Raw genomic sequence first — 25825 nt, 5'->3', positions numbered from 1 at the left:
AAAATGAACATGAGACCTCTTGTCAGATGTACGAGCTTTGTAGATCATCCTTGTGTCGAAAAGGAGATTGTTCTGTTTTGGGAGGGGTTCTTCTTGCAATAGTATGCAAAACAGTAGTATGAATATGTATCAAAATATAATGATGAATGACCTGTTCTCAAAAATTTACATAAAAATCTGAGACAATTTATTAGAACATCAAGACTGCCTAAGGCTACTTTTACACCAGTGTTTTTTGCGGCTCCGTCGTTACAATAATACAACCGCATGCATCCGTCATGAACGGATCCGGTTGTATTATGTCTTCTTTAGCCACGACGGATCCGCCTTGAACACCATTGAAAGTCAATGGGGGACGGATCCGTTTTCTATTGTCAGATTGTGTCAGAGAAAAAACGGATCCATCCCCATGGATTTACATTGTGTGTCAGGACGGATGTGTTTGGCTCCGCTTTGTCAGGCGGACATCAAAACGTTGCAAGCAGTGATTTGGTGTCCGCCTCCAGAGCAGAATGGAGACGGAACGGAGGCAAACTGATCCTTTTCCATTCAGAATGCATTAGGGCAAAACTGATCCGTTTTGGACCGCTTGTGAGAGCCCTGAACGGATCTCACAAACTGAAAGCCAAAACGCCAGTAGCCTTAGGCCTCTTTCACACTACCGTTTTTTTTTTTTTCGTTTTGCGGGCCGTTTTTTTGCGTTCCGTATAAGGTCCGTATACGGAACCATTATTTTCAATGGTTCCGCAAAAAAAAATGAATGTACTCCGTATGCATTCCGTTTCCGTATTTCCGTTTTTCCGTTCCGTTGAAAGATAGAACATGTCCTATATTTGGCCGCAAATCACGTTCCGTGGCTCCATTAAAGTCAATGGGTCCGCAAAAAAAAAACGGAATGCATACGGAAATGCATCCGTATGTCTTCCGTATCCGTTCCGTTTTTTGCGGAACCATCTATTGAAAATGTTATGCCCAGCCCAATTTTCTCTATGTAATTACTGTATATGCCGAATGGAAAAACGGAACCGAAACTGAAACGCAACGGAAACAAAAAAACGGAACAACGGATCCGTGAAAAACGGAACGCAAAACACTGAAATCGACATACTGTAGTGTGAAAGAGGCCTTAGTGTGACCTGTTTCCATATATGAAACCACTTATTTTTCTATTTTTAACTTGTCATCTAATGTCTTGAATGAAAAATCTTGATATTGTTGGGCTATTCTCAGGATAGATCATCAATATCAGATCAGCAGGAGTCCATCTCCCGCCAGCCCTGCTAATCAGCTGTTTGAAGAGACCACCATGCTCCGGTGAGCGCTGTGGCCTCCTCCTAGGCCATTGACGTCATGTGCTCTAGACCAGTGTTTCCCAACCAGTGTGCCTCCAGCTGTTGCAAAACTACAACTCCCAGCATGCCCGGACAGTCTTTGGCTGTGCGGGCATGCTGGGAGTTATAGTTTTGCAACAGCTGTCGGCACACTGGTTGGGAAACACTGCTCTAGACATAGCTCAGTCCCATTCAAGTGAATGGGGGGGAGCTGCAATACCAAACGGTCACTATTCAATAGACGGCGTTGTGCATGGTGAACTGTGAGGACGCAGCGGCCTCCTCAAACAGCTGTTTGGTGGGGGTGCCCGGTGTCAGCCCCCCGCCGTTCTGATATTGGTGACCAGTCCTGAAGATAGGTCATCAGTATTAAAACCCCTTTTAAGGATGTTGTGTCAGATGTGAAATGATAGATGCATCTATGTTGTTTCTACAGAACGTTCAGAAGTGGGTGATTTGCCCCCAAGGTCTCCTCTACAGCCTCTATTTGAAGATGGTCCATTTGGTACTCTATCAGTAGGAAGCCACCGCACTCCTGAAGAACTGAGAGAGCTTTGGAAAAAGGCCATCATACAGCAGATTATACTTCTCAGGATGGAAAAAGAAAACCAAAAGTTACAAGGTAAATCGTTAGACGGGTGGCTTTAAACGTTTTATTTTTCTGATGCAATATTTTTGTGATTATTAAAGCCTGATGGGAACGTTAAAATACAAAATAAAGTTTATTGGTTATTATTTATAAACTCATTTGCACAAACAGGCTTAGAGAGGTGTTCACACTATATGGTTAGTCGTACACCATGTAGTGAAAACAATGGATGGGTGGTGTGCTAATGTGAGAAAAGCACCCCCACTTATGTGTTCACGATCCGATTCTACCTCTACTGACAATAGTGTCTGGTGGTCAGGCTCACAAGGGCTAATTGTATACCAGGAGACAATGTGTCACAGGACTGGTTAGCGTGTATGCTGCCTATGACGAAGGGCTCGTTCACACAAACGTATTTTGCGTTCCGTATACGGGCTGTTTTCTGCGTTCCGCATACGGTCCGTATACGGAACCATTCATTTCAATGGGTCTGCAAAAGATGCGGACAGCACTCTGTGTGCTGTCAGCATCCGTTGCTCTGTTCTGTGGCCCCGCAAAAATTGAGTCCTGTCCTATTGTCCGTTTTGCGGACAAGAATAGGCATTTTTATAATGGGCCTCCTGTTCCGTTCCGCAAATTGCGGAAGGCACACAGGCAGCATCTGTTTTTTGCGGTCCGCAATTTGCGGACCACAAAAAACGGCACGGTCGTGTGAACAAGCCCTAATAGTGAGTCTCCTAGATGCCCTCGCTCACGGCTACTGCCACCATTAATTGTATCTGTCCCTAGTATTTGGGAAACCTATCGTGCGTGTGACTCTGGCTCAACGAGTTTCTGTGCCTAGGTATCGTCGGCACTTCATCAGGAGCCTACAAAATGAGACGATGCTGCATATTGGTCCCTGTGACACTCCGGTTAGAGTATCGACACTAGGATGGCCGCCGGAGTGACACTGATCTGACGATACCTAGGCACAGAAACGCGTTGAGCCAGAGTCACGTGCATGATGGGTTTCCCCAAATACTAGGGACTGATACAATTTAATGGTGGCTGTAGCCGTGAGCGAGGGTATCTAGGAGACTGTCACTATTAGTCATAGGCAGCATACACGCTAACCAGTCCTGTGACACATTGTCTGTTGGTATACAATTGGCCCATTGTCAGTAGAGGTAGAATTGGATCGTGAACACATAAGTGGGGGTTTTCACTATATGGTGTTTGGTAGAGTACTACTAACCATATAGTGTGAACACCTCTCTAAGCCTATTTGTGCAAATGAGTTGAAATAATTATAACCAATAAACTTTTTTTTTATATTTTAACGCTAGTTTGGCAATATTTTTGTGTCCTATTTAGTACATGCCTAATCTCCTATGTTGAATTAGGAAGGATCCTTTCACGGTGGCGCTTGATTCCTGCACTCCATTACTGGGCCAGTAGCATCACTTTGATGCTATCCATGACTAATTATCATATTCTAAGCTGAGGAGACAGTTCTGTCTTTCTCACCAGATTCGGTATAGTAAATAAATTTTATAAAAAGAGCGCTGTAAATATGCATAAAAGTCCACCTTAAAACTGTACAATTGGTGGACATAACCTAGGACAACCCATTCAATACACTGGGGCTTCCATGTCCAGGATCCTCCTCTCTCGGCCATGGTGGAGAGCAGTTACAAAAAGCATTTTTTCCTCTGGAGGTCTTGTCCTGCAGACAACCCTTGATGGAATGATCTCTTTGTAATGTGTAGTTTCCCTTGTGGGGGCCCTGCAGTGAAATTGAACACGGTCTCGGGCTTCCCCACACATTACAGCTGATCGATGGGGGACCCTGGTCAGCTTATTGTCAAGAGAACTTTCTAACAAGCAAGGCTTGTAGAGAACTATTTTATACTTGAAAATGTGTCACCAGTGGTGTGATATCCTGATCTTTTTGATGACTAGTCTGCTTCTTTATAAATGTTCCCTGTGGGAACCAGTTGTGAAAAGACACAATGGTAACGTTCTCCTCTGACTTATGTAATTAATTGACAAAACCAGGAAAACAAGGAAGGAGGAAAATGTCTTGTAGACAGATTCTGAACTGTATAACAAGACAAAAATATAAAATAAACCAGCTAGGTATGTTGGCTACAAACAATGTAATTTGTACTTACCGTATATATGTATATGCAGAGTATTAAAGGGGATCGGTCACCATGAAATTCACTGATAAACCAGGTACAATGTCTTGTAGGGCCAGCTCACCTGAATGTAATGCCTTTCACTTAGCGATCCGTTGCATCATTATGGGATAAAAAAAGACCTTTCATTCATATGCAAATGAGCAGTTAAGTGCATCGAAGGCAGACCCAAGCCCCTGTGTGCACCCTTGCTTCTCCTGCTTCCTCTGCTTTAAACAGTGCCAGGTTCCTGCATAGTCATTTTGCCAGTCCTTGTCAATCAAAATGATGGAGGGGCTGTCAGAGGAAGCAGAAGGAGCAAGGGTGCACAGAGTTGGGCTTCCTGCACACACGCTGTTGCCGGGCAACGTCCGTGCGGCGGCCGGGACGGAGAATCTAGACCCATTCAACTTTAATGGGTCGTGATCCGTCCGCACCGCAAAAAAAATAGAACATGTTAAATTTCTTTACAGAAACACCATGGAAGAGCTCTGTAGCGCTTCCGTGGAGTTCCGTGCCTCCATTACGCACTGCAGCTCCGGATTGCGGACCCATTCAAGTGAATGGGTCCATATCTGTGATGCAGGGAGCACATGGCCAGTGCCTGCATATTGTGGACCCGCTGTTTGCAGGCTGCAATACGGCCACGGCCGGGAAACGGCCGTGTGCATGAGGCCTTTAAAAGCCTTTTTTTTTTTTTTCAGAATGATGTGGTGGGTTGCCAAGTGAAAGGTATCATTACATTTAGGGGTTATCCAATGCCATAAACTGCAGCTTCTCCCTGTGCGCTGATGAAAACATCCAGTGTCGGGTGGGAGCAGCCAATGGCAGGCCGGGACGGGGGTGATGCTAGGGAGGCTCGTCCCTGACCTTGCCTGCCATTGGCTGCTCCCCTCCCCTGATGTTTTCATCCGTGCGAGTGGAGAAACAGTAGCGGGGACCAGGAGGGGAGTGGGGTAAGTATCTTCCCTGTGAGGGGCCCGGCACATGGGGGGGGGGGGGGGAGCTTAAGGTATTGGATAACCCCTTTAATCTGAGCTAGTGCTACCAGGCATTGTGCCTAGTTTCAGTGAATTTTCTGGTGACAGATTCCCTTTAAAGATGAAATTTAATGGGGGAATTTATCGCCCCCTGCATACCAGAATTCTGGCTTCAAAAAGTCGTAGATACCTTGAGAACTAGACATTTCTCATTCATAAAACATATATTATAAAGTTTCTTTTGGACACTTGTACTATTGATTTATGCAAAGGGTTTTGTAGGTCATCGTTATCAGATGGGCGGGAGAATGGCACAAGTACTTGTAATGGCGCTACACCACCATTACACTACGCGTCATTTTTCCTGTACTGAAGAGGAAGTAGCGCTCTCATAGATGCCCGCCTCCTCTTCAAACTGCTCATTGGCAGGAGTATCAGACCCCCACATATCAGATATTGATGTCCTACTGTATCCTGTGGGTAGGTCATCAATATAAAACCTCTGCACAACCCCTTTATCCTTTTTGGCCATTTTATTGGTGGCAAGTGATTTTATTTATTTTTGGATTTTGTCATGTAAGATGTAACGTTATGGATGCGGTTTTTCTTATTTGGTTTTGCAGTCTTCCTGTGACAAGCACAAAGGAATATTATCCCCATATTATCAATGTTTCTGTATTTTACAAGAATTGTTTTTGAAGGGGTTTTCCCATCTCAAACAATGGGGGCATATCGCTAGGATATGCCCCCATTGTCTGATAGGTGCAGGTCCCACCTCTCGTAAACTCAGCCGGCAAAGTGAAGGAGGGCGAACCGCACATGCTCTGCTGCCCTCCATTAATTTCTATGGGGCAGCCAAAAATAGCAGAGCGCTGGCTTGATTATTTTCGGAGGACCCATAGAAGTCAATGGAAGCGGTGGCCCTGCAAGCATGGTGCGCTCTCATTCAATCTATGGGGATTCCGAAAATGGCCGAGTGCAGCGCTCGGCTATTTTCGACAGGCCAGTAGGAACGCTTGGTGGTGGCCGGACCCAGCACTACAGTCTACCACTTTGCCAGCTTCATTTTCGGCTGCGTTTACGAGATAGGTAGGACCCGCACCTATCGGACAATGAGGGCATATCCTAGCAATATGCCCCCATTATCTGAGATGGGAATACCATTAAAATTTTTATGAGGATGTATGCAGAAGCCACCAATGTTTCCTCTCTTCAGCCGCTAATCTCTTTATCTTCAGTCTGCGTTCTGCTGCCAATCTCTCCAGGGGTGTGAAAGCCACAGCAATACAATAGCTGGCTGGGAAAATTCCCTCGTAATATAATAGCTCGGGGCATACCTGTAGTTTATTTTCAGTGGTTATGGGTGAGGTGTGTATGGCAAGCTGCTTTAATGAATTGACATTGCTGCAACCCCGGAGTTTGTTCAAAAATGTTCTAAGGAGATACAGAGAATGTTCCTATTGAATTTTTGATTGTGCTGAAGGACAGAAACTTTTTGGCTCAGACTAAATTATAAAACTGGAATAAATTGTGCTTTTTTATTTTTTCATCAATGCTTTTTGAGGACATATAGCCCATATGCTAGGAACATGGAAATTCAAGAAATTTTATTCTGTACCCGCAAACATGACCATTTATAGGGGTAGAAAGAGGAAGGGCCAAATTGAAGCCTCTCGCAAGTATTGAAATTAATTTATCCGTGTTTTATAGTCGGTGGATTTTTCTACTTTTTGGTAAAATATATAAATATATAAATATATATATATATATATATATATATATATATATATATATATATATATGATAATTATATAATTTATTAAGGAAATTGGGCAAACTGGAAGTAACATTTTATAAAACAATATTGGCATATTTCAGCCCCAAAAATTTTTGTGGTCTAAATATCACTTTTGGGTTGAAAAAATTCACTGTTATTTTTCCATTCTGATCCGTCTGAAGAACAGAAAAATAAAGAAAAACAAATCCTGTAAAAAAATGGATCAGTTATGCACAATTAGCATCCGTTTTTGAGCTATTCCCATCTGAGATTTGTTTTTTTAGACTGAAAAAAATAATAAAAATTTACTGCATGCAGGGCTTTTTTTTTATATATATTTTTTTTTTATCTAAAAAAAAACTGATCTCAGATGGAAATGGCTCAAATGGATGCTAAATGTGCATAGTTGATGCACAAGATATGTTTGTTTTTTTTTCTTTATTTTTATGTTCTTCTGAAGGATCAGAAGAACGGAAAAAAATAAGTCTCTGGTTCTGGACCATCTCTTTTGAAGTCCAGACCTGTTTGCATTAAACTTTTTTCTTTTCTAGCTGGGTTGAAACTTTGACAAGCTTGAAATTCACTGATTGTTACTTGTTTTACTTTCATGTTTTTACAAAGCCTCAGAAAATGATTTGCTAAATAAACGCCTGAAGCTTGACTATGAAGAAATCACTCCCTGTCTTAAAGATGTGACACTCGTGTGGGAAAAAATGCTGAACACCCCTGGAAGAGCAAAAATTAAGACTGATATGGAAAAGATTCATGCTGCTGTTGGGCAAGGTAATCATGTGAAATGCCTACAGAACATTGAAGTTGTTGACCACGTATATGTAATGCTTTATCCAAAAAGTTCAAAAAACTTAAAACCAAGTCAAACCATAAAAGGCGCAAATGTTGATTTTATTTTATTTTTTCCTCCCTCTAATTAAAGGGAAGGTACGTCATATTAATAACTTTGGAAGAGATACATTTTACTAACTTTGGGTTCCAATATTTCAATTCTATTTCAATTTTCAGTTGGTCCTTTATTCAGATTTTTCTAGTTTTTCCTCTACAGCTTTAAATTTCTGAACTCTGCTTCACACTGTCAGAGCTGCTCTGAAGGATAGATTTGTAGCCCTTAGGCTACTTTCCCACTTGCGTTAGGAGTGGATCCGTCTGGTGTCTGCACAGACAGATCCGCTCCTATAATGCAAACGCTTAGATCCGTTCAGAACGGATCCGTTTGCATAACCATGAAAAAAAAAAAAAAAAATTTTTTGTTTTTGTTTTTTTTGTTCATGATAATGCAAACGGATCCGTTTTGACTTTACATTGAAAGTCAATGAAGGACGGATCCGTTTGAAAATTGAGCCATATTGTGTCATCTTCAAACGGATCCGTCCCCATTGACTTACATTGTAAGTCTGGACGGATCCGTTTGCCTCCGCACGGCCAGGCGGACACCCGAACGCTGCAAGCTGCGTTCAGGTGTCCGCTCACTGAGCGGAGCGGAGGCTGAACGCTGGCAGACTGATGCATTCTCAGCGGATCCGCGTCCACTCAGAATGCATTAGGGCTGGACGGATCCGTTCGGGGCCGCTTGTGAGAGCCTTTAAACGGAACTCACAAGCGGAGCCCCGAACGCTAGTGTGAAAATCTGTTCTTTCCTGACAGCTGATAAACGCTCATTATATCTAAATTTGTATCCGTTTAAGAATTTAGTGTAAGGCTACTTTCACACTTGCGTTCGGGGCTCCGCTTGTGAGTTCCGTTTGAAGGCTCTCACAAGCGGCCCCGAACGGATCCGTCCAGCCCTAATGCATTCTGAGTGGACGCGGATCCGCTCAGAATGCATCAGTCTGGCAGCGTTCAGCCTCCACTCCGCTCAGCAGGCGGACCCCTGAACTCTGCTTGCAGCGTTCGGGTGTCCGCCTGGCCGTGCGGAGGCAAACGGATCCGTCCAGACTTACAATGTAAGTCAATGGGGACGGATCCGTTTGAAGTTGACACAGTATGGCTCAATTTTCAAACGGATCCGTCCCCATTGACTTTCAATGTAAAGTCAAAACGTATCTGTTTGCATTATCATGAACAAAAAATAAATAAATATATATATATATATATATATATATATATATATATATATATTTTTGTTCTGTTCATGGTAATGCAAACGGATCCGTTCTAAACGGATCTAAGCGTTTGCATTATAGGTGCGGATCCGTCTGTGCAGATACCAGACGGATCCGCACCTAACGCAGGTGTGAAAGTAGCCTAAATGAGTGATTGAGCTGTTAGGAGTTCAGAGATAAAGACTACAGATTGAGCGGTCACAGCAGCTCGCTGTTAGATCCACGGTGAAGAAGAATTCCGAACACTAGAAGGCAAACTAAGCCTGTATTTTTATTCTTAGGTGTCCCTCGCCATCATCGAGGAGAGATCTGGAAGTTTTTAGCAGAACAGTATCAGTTAAGGCATCAGGTGCCCAACAGAAGCCCTGTTAAAGATGTCCCCTATAAAGAGCTACTAAAGCAGCTGACCACCCAACAGCATGCAATTCTTATTGATCTGGGTAAGTTTTATTGAATAATAGAAGGCTATTTTTATGTGTTAGTAATGTTCTACTACCAATAAATCGGCAGGGGTTGAGTTTGAGGTTCCGCCACTTCTGACGGCAGGAGTAGATGGAAACCTCAACATTCAATGGGGTCAGTTAGTGACAATAGATCCATTACATCTTCATGGCTTCTGTTTATGTGAATATAGGCCTGAAGGCCATATTAAAACACATTGTTGGCCTGTCCCCCTGAAAATGGGTTCGGCCAGTTTAATGTGTTTGGGAAGCTCCTGACTTCCCCAACAGATTATGTTAGGTCATAGAAGCATTAACCATGTTATTTCCACAGCTGATCATTTAGAGACACCGCCAGAGGTATCTCTCTTCTTCCAGTTGATGACACGTGCACTCAGATGAGTGAATGTCTGTATGAGGAGAGATGGCTGACAGCTATTGAAGGACGTATGTCACCTTAAAGTGTACCTGTCACCTGCACTATGCGGTTCTCCCTTAGGGCACCATAGTGTAGTGACAAACCCGCTGATTTGGGCAGTCTGTCACTTAGAGTACTAACATGTTGAACCCCACAGCCCGCGCCAGCTCTCTCTCCCTGTCCTCCCACCTCCAGACCATGACTGACAGGTTTCTTTCCTATGCACAACAGGACAGAAAAACTATCACAGTAGGCTTCGTACTAGGGTTCCATGGGTGCCAGGTGTGGTGCCATTACACCACATAGTGGCACGGAACCTACCTTCACATTTAGCGTATCTCACGCTATAGTAGCACTGGCTGGCTTTACTGCTGGGGCTCTCCACTCCTGAAGATTTAATATAGCCGCAATGATTGTGACCGGGTTTGTCCTATGCTCAGTGCAATATGACCGTTGGGCCGCACTGTGGCCTTCAGGAAAGCTCCGAGACTATGGCCAATTTTCAGTCTGTGCATTCTAAGAAAGCCTGAAGAGTAGATGCTACTGCACTGAATGACGATCTACAATGGGACAGCCTCGGCACTGTGCACATGTCCTCTGGTTACAAGACCAGGTTGAAGGGCATGCTGGTTCAGAAATGGAATGATCAGTTGGTCAGAAGCTAAAATCTGTGCTACTATAGTGTGCAGTCTGAGATCGTTGAAGTTGTGGTGTCTGGGACCACCGACTATGGATACTGTGGTAGACTGCACAGTAGGGTAGCACCAAAAATTTTATTTATGATATGATGGTGGTTTTGTGAGTCATCCCATAAGAAATAATCACATTTGAAGCCAAATCCCTTACCTCTAGGATTTTTTTTCTGCTGGACCTTTCAGTCCAATACTAATCTGTTTGGGTCATTTACCGCCAGATAAAGTCAGACTTAATGGTCAGGTACAAAGATTTAGGAGGGAACACTGTTATTTCAACCACTTGCCATTGTACTACTTTTTTTAGGGTCCGTCTATATGGTGATCGCAACCAAAGAACGCAGCGTAGCAGGGCTGCCATAGGAATGAATGGGGTCGCAGCGTGACTAGCATGCTGGCTGCGAACGCAACACTTGAATTGCAAAAAATCCCCATTCATTCCTATGGCAGTCCCGCTACACTGCGAGCTTTGGTCGTACGGCAGCTGCCACAGTTAGGGTCCATTCACACGTCCGTGTGTGTTTTGCGGATCCACGCATCCGTGGATCCGCAAAACACGGACATCAGCGATGTGCTTCCGCAATTGCGGACAAGAATAGGACACGTTTTATTTTTTTGGCGATCAGAATTGCGGACCCGGAAGTGCGGATCCGCAATTCCGGATCCGGGCAGCACATCGTGCTGCCCCATAGAAATGAATGGGTCCGCAATTCCGTTCCGCAAAATGCGGAACGAAATTGCGAACGTGTGAATGGACCCTTACCGTGTAGACTAAATCAGGTTGAAAATTGCTCATTATCCTCTGACATAAAAGTAACACGCATATTTACTTATGACTTGGGCCCCTTGCAGACGACCGATACGGATTAGGTCAGGATGCGTTCAGTTAAAAATGCGCGATTTCGTAAGCAAGTTAATTCAGTTTTGCCTGCGATTACGTTTCAGTTTTTATCGTGCGGACAAAATGCGCATTGATGCGTTTTTCACGTGCGTGATAAAAAACTGAAGATTTACAAACAACCATCCGTGAAAAACGCGCCAGCATTGCGTGAAAAATGCAGAATATAGAACATGCTGTGATTTTCATGCAGCGCACATGTACACAGACCCATTGAAATGGTCCGCATTCAGTGCGAGTGCTATGCGTTCGCATCACGCATTACACCCACACGGAATACTCGCTCATGTGAAAGGGGCCTTACTCACATACTTATATGCATATGATATCAGCCGCTTGCAGATACTCAGCTTGGATATTAATTTAGGCTTTGATATTTCACAAGTGTTCAGGCTGCAGGCTGTGATACTGTGTTTCTTTGAGAAAACGCTCACGAAGGTAATGATTTTGGGTAAATCTGATGTTTTCATGTGATTTTACTCCACCCCCCCCCCCCCCCCCCCCATTGTGTGAATGGAGAAAATCCCGTCAGGAATAATAAAATAAATTGACATACTGCAGATTTTAAAATTCACACCGCAGGTCAAAGTCCGCATGGAAAAAATTTTCATTGTGTACATGAGAATTTCAGATACAATTTGCATGACCTACGGTGTCTATTTTCCACACACACAATCCTGATCGTGTGCATTTAGCCTTAAAGGGGTTGTGCAGCAATTTATCAAGCTACAGGAAAGTGATTGCATAAAACCATTCACTTAAAGGAAACCGGTCACCTGGATTTTGGGTATAGAGGACATGGGCTGCTAGATCGCCGCTAGCACATCTGCAATATCCAGTCCCCGTAGCTCTGTGTGCTTTTATTGTGTCAAAAAAAATATTTTATAGATATGTAAATGAGGCAAGTAAGAAGCCCAAGGAGCTCTTACTAACGTTTCCAGAGCCCAGCCACGCCCATTGTGAAGGAGCCCAGCACCGCCCCACATACTCCGAATCTTATCCCTGCTTCCGACGTCACAAAGCTAGAGCGCCGTAATCTCGCGATGCGTAAGCGCAGTGTCTGCATAGTTTTCTTTCCCTGTGCTGACATCAGCCTCAGGGAATGAACTGCGCATGCACTAGCTCGTGCATCGCAAGATTAAGGCGCTCTAGCTGTGTGACGTCGGGGAGCAAGGATAAGATTCGGAGTATGCGGGGCGGTGCTGGGCTCCTTCACAGTGGGCGTGGCTGGGCTCGGGATCAGAACGCTGGACTCATCTCTGAAGCATGGAGGATACAGGACTCATCTAAGGTTCAACTACATATCTATAAAATAGTTTTTTGACACAATAAAAGCACACAGAGCTATGGGGACTGGGTATTGCGCATGTGCTAGCGGCGATCTAGCAGCCCATGTCCTCAGCTCTGTACCCAAAATCCAGGTGACCGGTTCCCTGTAAAGGGTTAAAAGAGTTCTCCAAGTTTTATTGCAATTCTGGTAAAAAAATAAATAAAAAACATTTAAAAAAAAACAGCTTTTAAATATTTAGCTCCACCGCTATGGATCTAGACACTGATCCACGCTGGGTGTGTAGTGATAACATGTTCATCATTCACGTGGCTGCTGCAGCCAATCATTGGCCTCAGCAGCCACGTGTGCAAAGGTCTAGGCCCAGTGTGGATCGGAGTGTCCGCATGGGAGCGGCAGGGCATTGGGAAGGTGAGTAAAAAAAAAAAAACCTTGGAGAACCACTTTCATTTTTTTTTTTTGCTTCGTTTGTGGTGGCATTTTTGCCATCAAAGAAGGCTGTGAGAACACATATCTATACTATGATGAACTGTTCCAATGAGTGAGGGAATCCTCCATAGAAACCTCACGTAATTGTCGGAAACTGTGTGCGTGCAGTCAGATACATCAAGCAAAGAGCAATAAAAATGAACAATAAGAAGTAATAATTTGTGGATAAAGCATAAAATATAGCAAATTTGTTGAAAGCCATAACATTCTACAAGCGTCTCAACATACCAGTAGTATTTAATGGATCTCATGGGCAAACCACCAGCATGAAAATGAGCAAGAATAACATTAGAGGTTATCCGGTAACCTATGGATAACACATTGTTTATTTTACTTCTGCTGCAAGGGAGAGGTGTTATCTGCCAGTACAATAGTAGATGTAGAATTTAGGATGACAGTATGAAAAAGCTATTGTTCTCTTGACAGGCCTGGGGAATGATGTTCACAGAAGAGCAGTGCACTTATCAGTGTGATGTTCTGTGTCGCTACAGGGGGGCTCTCTGACCGCAGTGAATGGTCTGGGTGAGAAAGTCAAGCAAAGCGGTTTGCTGTCAAAGTAAAGGAGCAAGTTAAAGGGAGTCGGTCAGCAGATTTGTACCATGAAACTGGCTGACATGCTGTATTTGTGTTTGACAGCAGAAGCGATTTGTGTTTTGTTACCATGTTCATATGTGTCCGCATTACTTATGATGTTTTAATATATGCAAATGAGCCTCTAGGAGCAACGGGGGCGTTGCCATTACACCTAGAGGCTCTACTTTCTCTCTGAAGCTGCCATGTACTCTCTACATTGATTGCAGAGAGAGCAGAGCCTTTAGGTGGAATGGTAACGCGCCGCTTGCTCCTACAGGCTCATTTGCATATATTTTTAAAAAATTTTCAGCAATGCGGACACCTAGGAGTATGGGACCAACACAGATGCCTTCATCTGCAAAGTGCACAGGTAACAGGTCAGCCAGTGTCATAGGTACAAATCTGCTGACGGATGCCCTTTAAGGATCCACGACGTACATGTACGTCATGCTGATCGGGCAGGAGCTGATAGCCGGATCCCTGCTGTTTGCGACGGCATCAGTGAAAACACTGATGCCAGTGCATTAACCCTCGCACTGCCATGATCAGCGGTGACCGCGGCACGTGTGGGATCGTGCGGGGTGGCCATTGGTTCCCTGCGCTGCTGTGACGGGACCCAATGGCAGCCCGATGCCTTCCTTATGCATCGCGGCTGCCTTCTGTGACAGCCTGTGAGATCCAACCCCCTGGATCTCACAGGAAGCGGGCTGTAAGTGTATTACACTGTGTAATACACTTACAGCCAATGCATCACAATACAGAAGTATTGTGATGCATTGTAAAGGGGATCAGACCCCAAAAGTTGAACACACAGTGGGACAAAAAATAAAGTGAAAAAAGAAGTAAAAAAAATAAAGTAAAATTTTTTTTTTTAACAGTTTAAGTAAAAAAAAAATGCGTCCTTTTCCCAAAATAAAGTAAAACAAATTGTAAAAAAATAGGGAAAAAAATAAAAGTAGACATATTAGGTATCGCCGCGTCCGTATCGACCGGCTCTATAAAAATATCACATGACCTAACCCTTCGGGTGAACACTGTCAAAAAAATAAAATAAAAACTGTACAAAAAAAATATTTTTTGTCACCATAAATCACTAAAAGTGCAACACCAAGCGATCAAAAAGGCGTATGACCCCCCCAAAATAGCACCAATCTAACCGTTACCTCATCCAGCAATAAAAAATTTGGTCCCTACAATCGCCCAAGAAAAAAAAAAAAAACTAGTCAGGATTTTTATTTTTTTTTGTAAATTCTTTATTTTCAGAATTTTTCAAAACAAACAATGACCATTTGGCCATATATAGTAGTATACAAAGTTGATATCACAGGTCATATACATTACATATATTAACTATTTGACGTTTCTTTATAGATCCATAAGTAATATCATGCGGTATAGCAATGATCTCAGTCCCCTATATGACTCCTAGAGGTGTTAAGTAAAGACCTAATAATTGCATAGCAAAGTATATCAAAGTATCAAGGGGGACCATGGTTGTCTGGACCATATGCCATTTATACATAAAAAAGATAAGATATAAAAAGATATTGAAAAAGAAAGAAAGGGGGAGAAAGGAGATAGAAGGAGAAGAAAGATGAAGAAGAGGAGGGGGGGGTGGAGGGGGGGGGATATTTTTTTGTTTCAAAAATGCTTTTATTATGTTAAAAGTAAAAAAAAAAAAAAAAAATTGACATATTAGGTATCGCCGCGTCGGTAACAACCTGCTCTCTAAAAATACCACATGACCTAACCCCTCAGGTGAACACCGTAAAAAATATAAAATAAAAACGTGGTCATAAAAGCCATTTTTTGTCACCTTACATAACAGAAAGCGTAATGGCAAGCGATCAGAAAGTGTTATGAAACTCCCTTTTTGGAAAGAGATAAATGTAGTCATCAATCAGATCTGTAAATCAACTATAACACTCACTCCCTCTCTGCTCTCTGGTACTACTCAATTTGTTGTAAAACATTTGTTCTGGTAATTTGCATATAATTTTTAATCGCTACTTATTATGGCAGCAAAACTGCTCATACCATTAGCTTAGCACAAATTCCCTGTCTATGGCAGAATGGATACAGAAAGTTCAGGCAATATATAGATTAGAGGAACTTTCTAGTTGGGATTCACACACGCATGATAAATTTCATAAACTGTGGGCGCCTTGGTCCAAGTGGCTAACCAGTAGGACTTCATCATAAACACACACCATCAAAGGACGAAAGATAAGAAAGAAAAACGCACTAGATCTAGATTTTGGATTTCTTTTTATTCATTTAAGCAACACAGTTACTGCACCTTTTGACAGGACATTGACTGACAGGATAAACAACTCTTCTATATTTTCAGTTTTGAAATGTGAACAGCGCTACATTATATACTGATAACATGCTGGCATTATTACTGTATTCATACGACCCAATTGGCTACCTTTCTTAGCCACCTTTGTTTGAATGTGTTTGTATTTGTATTCTAAAATACAACGGTTAATATATCTGTATTCTTAAAAATCTAAATAAATGCCAAAAATGATACCCTACCTAAGACAATCGCCCAAAAAAAAAAAAACTATGGCTCTCAGAATATAGACACTAAAACATAATTTCATTTTTTTTGTTTCAAATTTTGTTATTGTGCAATATTTAAATACATAAAAAAAGTAGACATATTAGCTATTGCCACGTCCGTAAGAACCTGCTGTATAAAAATATCCCATGACCTAAACTCTCAGATGAACACCATAAAAAGTGTCAAAAAAGCCATTTTTTGTCACCGTACAACAAAAAAAGTGTAAACCGTCATCTTATACCGAAAAAATCAGCCCCTACATAAGACAGTCGTCCAAAAAAAAAACAATGGCTTTCAGAATATGGAGACACTAAATTTTTCATAAATGCTTTATGTAAAACTGAAACACAACCAAAAAAATATTTGGTATTGTTGCGTCCGTAAAAACCTGCTCTATAAAAATACCACATGATCTAACCTGTCAGAGGAACGTTGTAAATAACAAAAATAAAAACTGTGCCAAAACAACAATTTTTTTTGTTACCTTGCCTCACAAAAAGTGTAATATAGAGCAACCAAAAATCATATGTACCCTAAAATAGTACCTGTAGCGGCACCCCGGACATAAAAGAGGTTAAAACCGTTTAGGCGATCTTCCCCTTCCAGAGCTACAGGCACAGCTAGTTACAGAAGACCAAACTCCCGAACGGCATACAAGGGAATGCTCCAAACTCCCGAACGGAATACAGCATAGCACTCAACTCCCGAACGGAACCTCACGAATAGCCACATGGTAGCAAAAGACATACAAATATTTAACTGTGCAGCTATTGCATAAAACATAGACATTTAACATATCCCCAGATAGCTTGGATCTGAGCGCTCAATATATCCGAACAGCGCTCAGATGCCACAAACAGTCAAATCGCCATGGGGTTTAAGTTTAGCATGGGCTGATGAGAGGGCCCATAATCCTGGGGCAAGAGGCTGGCAACCAGGCTTCTCCAGCACCCAGTGGCGAGGTTGGTTTCGCCACAGTACCAACTGCCACATTATCCCCTAGTTTCAAAAATGGGGACATTTTTTAGGAGTTTCTACTCTAGGGGTGCATCAGGGGGTCTTCAAATGTGACCTGGCAACTGAAAATTATCCCAGTGAAATCTGCCTTCCAAAAACAATATGGCGCTTGTAACGGAACGCCTAGCACCCCGACCGGGTACCTCTGTCGATAGTGGTCCTAGTGCTTCCAGAGGACTCTAAGCACTCCACTTGACACCGTCAGCGCTGCAGACCCCACGAACCGCCGAAGCTTGGTGGAGGTCTCTCCGTCTCCTACCCACCCTGGACCTACGACAAGGCTCCAGGCTCCAGTCGGAGAACCTCTCCTAAATCCAGAGACGGGAACCAGGAACAAGCTCTTACAAGAGCTTATACTCAGGGGAGTATTGTGATATAGCAATCCCCAAGAGTGTAGTTATCGCATTCCCCAAACATGAGCCAAAACTTCATGAAGGTATAAAAGCAACCACTTTATTCTAACACACAAGCATTTTATACACATCTTCCAACAAGGCCACCACCCACAGGGTTTTGTAAAAACAGCCAATCACATGCATTTACAGTATTCAAACCTCCCCAGCAATTGTACACAAAATCCCCTTCCCTCTGTCTGTAACGCAATAAACAAAATTACAATGAGCATTGTCTGAGACGCAATCCACAAAATACAATTACCAAACGTAATGGACTAACTCGTGGGGGTGAGAGTTCAAGTTAGTCCAAGTCCTTTGTGAATAAATGAGGCCTGGCTGATGAGAGGGCCCATAATCCTGGGGCAAGAGGCTAGTAGCCAGGCCCCTCCAAAACCCAGTGGCGAGGTTGGTTTCGCCACAGCGCTCCTTTCCTTCTGCGCCCTGCCGTGTGCCTGTACAGCAGTTTACAACCACATATGGGGTGTTTCTGTAAACTACAGAATCGGGGCAATAAATATTGAGTTTTGGTAGGCTGTTAACCCTTGCTTTTTTACTGGAAAAAATGGAATAAAATGGAAAATCTGCCAAAAAAGTGAAATTCTGAAATTTACATTTTCCTTTAATTTTTGTGGAACACCTAAAGGGTTAAAGTTTGTAAAATCAGTTTTGAATACCTTGAGGGGTGTAGTTTCTAAAATGGGGCCATTTATGGGTGGTTTTGATTATGTAAGCCTTACAAAGTGACTTCAGAACTGAACTAGTCCTTTAAAAAGTGGGTCTTGAAATTTAGAAAATTGCTAATTTTTCCAAATTTTTATTTATTTTTTTAAAAATTAAAAATTGAAATATTTTGACTCAAATTTACCACTGTCATGAAGTACAATATGTGACGAGTAAACAATCTCAGAATGGCCTGGATAAGCAAAAGCGTTTTAAAGTTATCACTACATAAAATGACACATTTGCAAAAAATGGCCTGGTCCTTAAGGTGAAAAATGGCAGGGTCCTGAAGGGGATAAGAAATACAATTCATGTTTACAGCAAGGTTCTACTTGATGATCTATGCTTTCAGATGTTGTCTCATGAAAGCTTGTGGTGGGTTGTGGTTTCAGGCCTTGGAAACCAGAAAACACTAATATATTTTTACAACCCAGGAGAGATAAGCATGTTGCTTGTGTCACTGTCACACACCATAGACATCATACCTCACATATCAATGTGAAATATAACATTTTGGAGTCACATAAATTAGCTTTATTATTTCGCCCTACTTCCAGTGCTTGGGGCACATAAAGTCTGTGATCTGAGGCCTTGTTAGGGAGAGGAACTGTAATCTTATATTGTAACGGCATTACCGTTGCAGCATTCCTGAAACTTGAGGGTGGGGTAGTGTTTACTAAGAGGGCTGCTGTAAGCAACGCTTCATTTACCCTTACAAGAACCCTTCCCTGTTCTGTGCTAAGATAGATGGGAGAGTGCATTAAGAATCTGCTTGCTTTTACTTCAAGCCCTATACTGTCTGGTACGTTGCCTGTTAATAATGGCTTCTGCGCCCTCCACTCCTGTATCCTCTTGTTCTTGGGAAGTGTCAAGTCAGTAATAATTTCAATCACAGAAGCAAGTCCCGACATGCTTAATTCCAGACAATCATTCATGCAACGATCCGGGGACCCAGCCCTCTGTTTGTTTTGTCCCCTACCACCACCACCTTAAAGATTTGACAGTGCAAGCATGAGATGACAACGTGCACACAACAAGAATTTACTAGTCAAAGGTGTGTGAGTCACTTCAAGATATCAGATACCATCAGATCTGTATACAGTATCTACAGCAAAATGTCAAGTTTTCTAGAACAGCTAGCCATAGACAGAAGATATTAGAAAGTGTGTGGCTATTGATACTCTTTGCATGTACATTTTCTATCTTCATCTGCTGCATAGAGCCATCAGAACCATCCTTTGCTTTGTTCTCTGAGCCAGTCAATGTCTTTGCCCGCTGATCCCCCATAAGCTGTCACTGAAACGGTGTGCAGCTGCATCCCCTCTTTTCGCTATTCTTTTTATTGTTTGATAGTATTTTTTTTCCTTTTCATGGGGGAACACAAATTGCAGCCAGCTTAAGAGTTTCCAGTATTTTTGTATTGATAGCCTTTCCTCAGGATAGGCCATCAGTATCTGATTGGCAGTACATGCATCACCACCGAGCATCTGTTCCGAGGTAGCACTGGAAGTAAATGCAGTGCTGCTCCATCCACTACACAATGGACTGTGGTGTAGTTCTGGCACCGAATGCTTGAGATATTAGTGAACACCTTATCGGTGGGGTGTTGGACTCCCACCGATCAGATATTGATGGCCCATCTCAAGGATAGGTGAGCAATATAAAAATCATTGACAACCCCTTTAAAGCTATGACTATAAGCAAACCTATGGCTTGCGTAACTTGAGCACAGTCCTTTGTTCACAAGCTTAATGTTGCCACTTACTTTCAATGCGCAATGCAATTTATCTAAGAACAGCGGTCCTGTCATTTAAAGCTGATGCACTCTATGAACCTAGTATTTGAAGGGTGTTGAAAAGCACTGAAGTCTAAGTCATTGAAATGATGGATGGTTTTCTGCCATAATTGACAAAAAAAATAAAGATATTCGTTTTTGTTTTTTTAATAAATACAAAAAGTGCCCAGAGGAAATCCAAAGAAATGTGAGAACAACCGACAAGCTCAGGGTCTAGGCTGTGATGGTCAGCTCTACCATATTATTAGAGGAGGTCCTTGATTCTACCCCAGGGCTACAATGTCCTGTCTCCACCCTCTTGCACCGGAGACATGGCTGCACATGCAGTGCAGTAACTGTCCATTACAATGTAGTCAGTGTTAGAACTTGTCCTTCAGGCCACTGTAAACGTAGTAGTGGGATGGCACCATCAAGTCTGTGCAGATTCAGAGCAACAGTGATGACACATTTTTTGCATTGCAGTCGTTCTCAACAACCTAAAAGAAAGCACATTCTGGTTCTAGCAATATTTATAAGTTTCACGGATACTCTTTGAGTGACATGGTATTTTGTACTAAAACTTTATTTACATTTTTTTCACCAGTCAAACCAGGAAAAGATGTGCACATTACATAAAATGTAACTGGTACTAAAATATTCCCCAGACAGCACCTTTTTATTCCCATATCAGACTTTGATGGCATCTCATTAGCAGACCTCAGCACTTTTGGAGGGACAGTCTCGATTTTTGATCCAAGTCCGTCTGTCTGTCTTTGACTTGAGGTATAGATTTCCATTGTTAAATTTACAATATTGAACCTGAAAGTGTTTTTCTGGTTCCTAATTGTATATTCGAGCCCGCCTTGTATATTATTTTATTATTTGATGCAATTTGGAGTTTAGAAATTTTAGAAGTGTAAAAATATGCAGGAAAAAATGGATCTTATACAAAATGAACCATAATTGTCCCTCTTTGACCGATCAGGAATTTGGGAGGTATGCGTTAGGATACGACAGTGATGGCTAACCTCCAGCTCTGGTGAAACTAGGACTCCCAGCATGCTCCATTCATTTCTATGGAGTTCTGAGAACAGCCAAGCCAGAGTACATCTTGGGAGTCGTAGTTTTGCCACAGCTGGAGGTTAACCATCACAGGGATATGACATCCGTGTTGGATAAGTGTGGTTTACATGTCTGGGACACACTCCTATCTCCAGAACAGGGCCCCCTGAAGTGAACAGCAATCAGTCGCGCATGTGACAAAAATAACCAAGCGCTGGCTGTGCTGTTACCGGCTGCCCCATATTGGTGAATTGAGAGGTGGCCGCGCAGTGCTCTCTCCATTCACTGCTGTGGGACTTCCGAAAGAGGCTGAGCTTCCTCGGCTACTGTTGGAACTCTCATAGAGATGAATGGAGAGCATGCCGCACATGCACAATGTTCTTCACTTCAGGGGGCCAGAGGTTGGACTCTTACCTATCTGACATTGATGGCATATCCTAGCAATATGCTTATAAAAGTGATTGAAGGTATAATTGATCAGTGCGTGTGACTGGGCCGTGGTTCCTGTGAGAGCACTGAACATTTGGAGTTTGTGTTTGAGGCAGCATTAGTCAGTGACTCCGCTCACCATTGGGTGTCACTGTGGAATCTTGTAATGTCTGTAAATTGGGCACATTACCAAGACCATAGAGTAAATGATCAGTGTAATACATAATTTAACTGGGTGTAAAGATAGCAGGGAGCTATTTTCTAATATCTTTATCTGATGTGCTGCAGTGAACCTTATGAAGTGGCTCTCTTTCATTACCTGAGTACATAATTCATAGGGGCCAAAGGCATGCTGATTTTCTGCTGTTTACCTAGTAATTGGTGTTGAAAGTTTACTTAAGAAGATAAAGTAGCTTCAAAAGAATCTTGTTTTTGTTTGACCTTTCTTGATAGCAAGGTTCAGGTAAACGTATTTGGATTGCTAACCTCATTGTTTTCTTAGGACGCACCTTCCCGACACACCCATACTTTTCGGCCCAGCTGGGAGCAGGACAGCTGTCGCTCTACAACATTTTAAAGGCCTATTCCTTGCTGGATCCTGAAGTGGGTTACTGCCAAGGGCTGAGCTTCGTCGCTGGGGTTCTGCTGCTCCACATGAGCGAAGAGGATGCTTTTAAATTGCTGAAGTTTCTGATGTACGACATGGGCTTAAGGAAACAGTACAGACCTAATATGGTCACCTTACAGGTACTGACACCCTCATATTTGCTAGTCAATGGAAGGTTTCACCTGGTCATAGTACTAAATGAAGAGGACTACATGGTAGAGGGCTGTTACCAGCCATATCGTTGACCGGTTGAATCATAGACTTTTGCTGGGATACTAGCAAAACGCACCCGCCTCAGTGTAAAGCTGGACATAGACCTGTATTTATGACCTAACCAGATTTTTGGTCAGTTCTGCTGAGAATCTGTGGAAGTCAAACACCTCTATAATTAAAGATGCTACTAAAATAAGCTGGATCATCCAGTGATTAATATATCACATCTATGGTCAGTTTAAAGAGGACCTATCAGGTGCCCTGTCTGAGCGCACAATATACTGTAATAGAGGAGGGATAGCTGAGTTAGGCAACTTTCACTGGATCCGGCAGGGCTCGGCAAAAACACTTCTGTCATGATAATACTACCGGCTGCATCTGTTATGAACAGATCAGGTTGTATTATCTTTAAAATAGCCATGACTGATCCGTCATGAACACTATTAAAAGTCGATGGGGGACGGATCCGTTTTCTATTGTGTCCGCAGTGTTATTCTGTCCACGATAGGGCCACAACCAGACGGGACGGAACACATTCTACTGCACTCCGTTTCGTTCAGTTCAGTTTTGTCCCCATTGACAATGAAGGGGGACAAAACGGAAGCATTTTTCCCGCGCTATTGAGATCCTATGACTGATCTCAATAGCGGAAAGTGAAAGTAGCCTTATGTGATATATGATTTTGGCTCAAGATTTTTGAGTTAAAAGCAGAGTAAATTCTGAGAGGACTCCACGTAGAGACAATAAGAGTCCTTATTCCACCCACACACTCTCCCTGTATCAGTGTGTACACCGAAGACTGTTAATCACGGTGTGTAATCAGGACTGGCTGTCTTTCCTAGGAGGCCTGTCAGGATCTTCTCTGCTTTTTAGGGCTCATGCACACCACCATTGCCGTTTTTGTGGGCCGCAGATTGCTGATCTGCAAAACACGGATACCGGCTGTGTGTGTTCTGCATTTTGCGGAACAGAATAGGACATATTCTATTTTTTTGCGGGGCTGCATAATAGACACATGGATGTGGACAGCCATGGTGTTCTGTCCGCATCTTTTGCAGCCCCATTGAAGTGAACGGGTCAACATCTAACCCACAAAAAATGTGTTTCGAATGCGGACAAAAAATGTTTGTGTATGAGCCCTTACTCAGAAATTGGACTCTGCGATATTCAGGTTTATATAATCTAGAGTTAAGCTTGACTCACTCTACCATATCCTACTCTCAGGAGATGATAGAGCAGTCATAAACAGGTTGTGTTTAAGGGGATGTTCATGTTGCAGATCTAAATAAGGTCTCATGCACATGACTGTATTTTACTTCAATGTGCCATCTGCATTTTTCGTGGTTGGCACACTGACCTATTTATTTCTTTGAGGCCTATTACACCCACATACAGAATTTTTAGCAGATCATTATGGCCATTCTGCAAATGATACATCGGTTCCTGTTCTTGTCCATGTTTTCAGACGAGAATAGCTCTTCCTGGTGATGGGAGTGCGAAAAATGCAGAATGCACACAAGTTTTCTATATTTTGCAGATCCGTTTTTTGAGGACCAAAATATGGACAAAACCATGTGCATGAGGCCTGAGGCTTGCAGAAATCTATGCAAATGCTGCAGAAGCAGCCTCGTTCTTGTGAGGAGCAGATGTTTGCATACGTTTCTGCAACAAGTCGACACATTTGAATATACCTGTACCTCTTCTTCGGGCTTTGACAGTTTTGTTGAAACTTGGCAAAGAAACTGACTAGGCTTGAGAGAATCGAGCTTCAGTTCATAGGTCTGAAGTCGATTCCTTCAAATACTTTGTTTTAATGCTGTATGGAGACCTGTCTTTGTACAGCATTAAAATGTATGTGTTTCGTGGAGGCAAGTCGCGCCAGACTTCGGTGGATAACTTCGGCCTTCGATTCTACGACTTTAAAATTCGTAGACTCTCCATACAGCATTAAAACAAAGTATTTGAAGGAGTCGACTTCGGATCTATGATCTGAAGCTCGATTCGCTCAATACTAAAACTGACCTTTCACATCTCTGCTGTGTCTGAAGCTAAATGGGAATGAATCTGTATACAGAGTTGGATTCCATTGCATTATGGCCCTGTACACATTAGTGTATTGTTGGCTGAACTCAACAAGCAAGGTGTCTAATATGTATGGGGAGCTCCCGATTCTTCCTCAACAGATGTCGGGGGAGAGAAGGATCAGGTAAAGTGAATGTTTTCACCAGATCCTTTTGGTCTCCCAGGAGATAAGCCGTCGCCAGAAGTGTCTGGCAGTGGCTTTTTCCACTCTGCATTGAACACGCATAGCAGTATGTGTATACAGGAGCCAGGAGGGCGTCAGGAGAGAGGGCCTGTTGGCTGACAGCTATTGAATGTATATGGCCATCCTTAGTCTAAACACTGCCTCTCATCCCTAACATTTAGACTGTGTAAACTTGGTCCAGACCGTCTTAAAATGTGCCACGTTTATCAGAGTGGCTTATGCTGGATGATAAATTTAGTGCATCTTTAGACATTTTAGCCTAACTTTACACCAAAATATACAGAGTGGTCACCTCATAAGCCACACCACTTTCCCGATAAGTCATGACCGCTTGTGGAGCGGGAAGCAAAAAGTATGATGCAAAGCATGTATGCCATTTTTATGTGCAAATTAAGCTAGAATTCTGGCATGTTTAGCTTAGTCATAAGCGCAAGAGTGAGGAGTAGAGATAAAATAAGTAAGATGTTTGTCCATAAAGTGATATAGAAAATAAATAAATAAAATATACAGTGGATATAAAAAGTCTACACGCCCCTGTTTAAAATGTCAGGTTTCTGTGATGTAAAAAAACTTTTTCCACCTTTTTAATGTGACCTATAAACTCAATTGAAAAACAAACTGAAATCTTTTAGGTAGAGAAGAAAAAAATGTAAAAATAAAATAATATGGTTGCATAAGTGTGCACACCCTTAAACTAATACTTTGTTGAAGCACCTTTGGATTTTATTACAGCACTCACTCTTTTTGGGTATGAGTCTATCAGCATGGCACATTTTGACTTGGCAAGATTTGCCCACTCTTCTTTGCAAAAACACTCCAAATCTGTCAGATTGCGAGGGCATCTCCTGTGCACAGCCCTCTTCAGATCACCCCACAGATTTTCAATCAGATTCAGGTCTGGGCTCTGGCTGGTGAAGCCATTCCTTTGTTGATTTGGATGTATGCTTTGGGTCGTTGTCATGCTGAAAGATGAAGTTCCTCTTCATGTTCAGCTTTCTAGCAGAAGCCTGAAGGTTTTG

General features: G+C 42.5%; 1 protein-coding gene across 8 annotated transcripts in view; it reads left to right on the top strand.

The window, feature by feature from the left end:
- Window positions 1-25825, top strand: part of TBC1D1 (TBC1 domain family member 1) — a 212293-nt gene that overhangs the window by 165626 nt on the left and 20842 nt on the right. For all 8 annotated transcript variants that reach the window (XM_040418994.1, XM_040418995.1, XM_040418993.1 and 5 more), the window contains 4 exons: window positions 1768-1953; window positions 7461-7622; window positions 9238-9396; window positions 22223-22467. In XM_040418994.1, coding sequence (XP_040274928.1) covers window positions 1768-1953; window positions 7461-7622; window positions 9238-9396; window positions 22223-22467 — 752 coding nt within the window. The remainder of the gene's footprint in view (window positions 1-1767; window positions 1954-7460; window positions 7623-9237; window positions 9397-22222; window positions 22468-25825) is intronic.

This window comes from Bufo bufo, chromosome 2 (genome assembly GCF_905171765.1).
Source record: "Bufo bufo chromosome 2, aBufBuf1.1, whole genome shotgun sequence".
NCBI lineage: Eukaryota > Metazoa > Chordata > Amphibia > Anura > Bufonidae > Bufo > Bufo bufo.
Note: the sequence above shows the minus strand (reverse complement) of the source record. Positions and strands in the feature narration are given on the sequence as shown.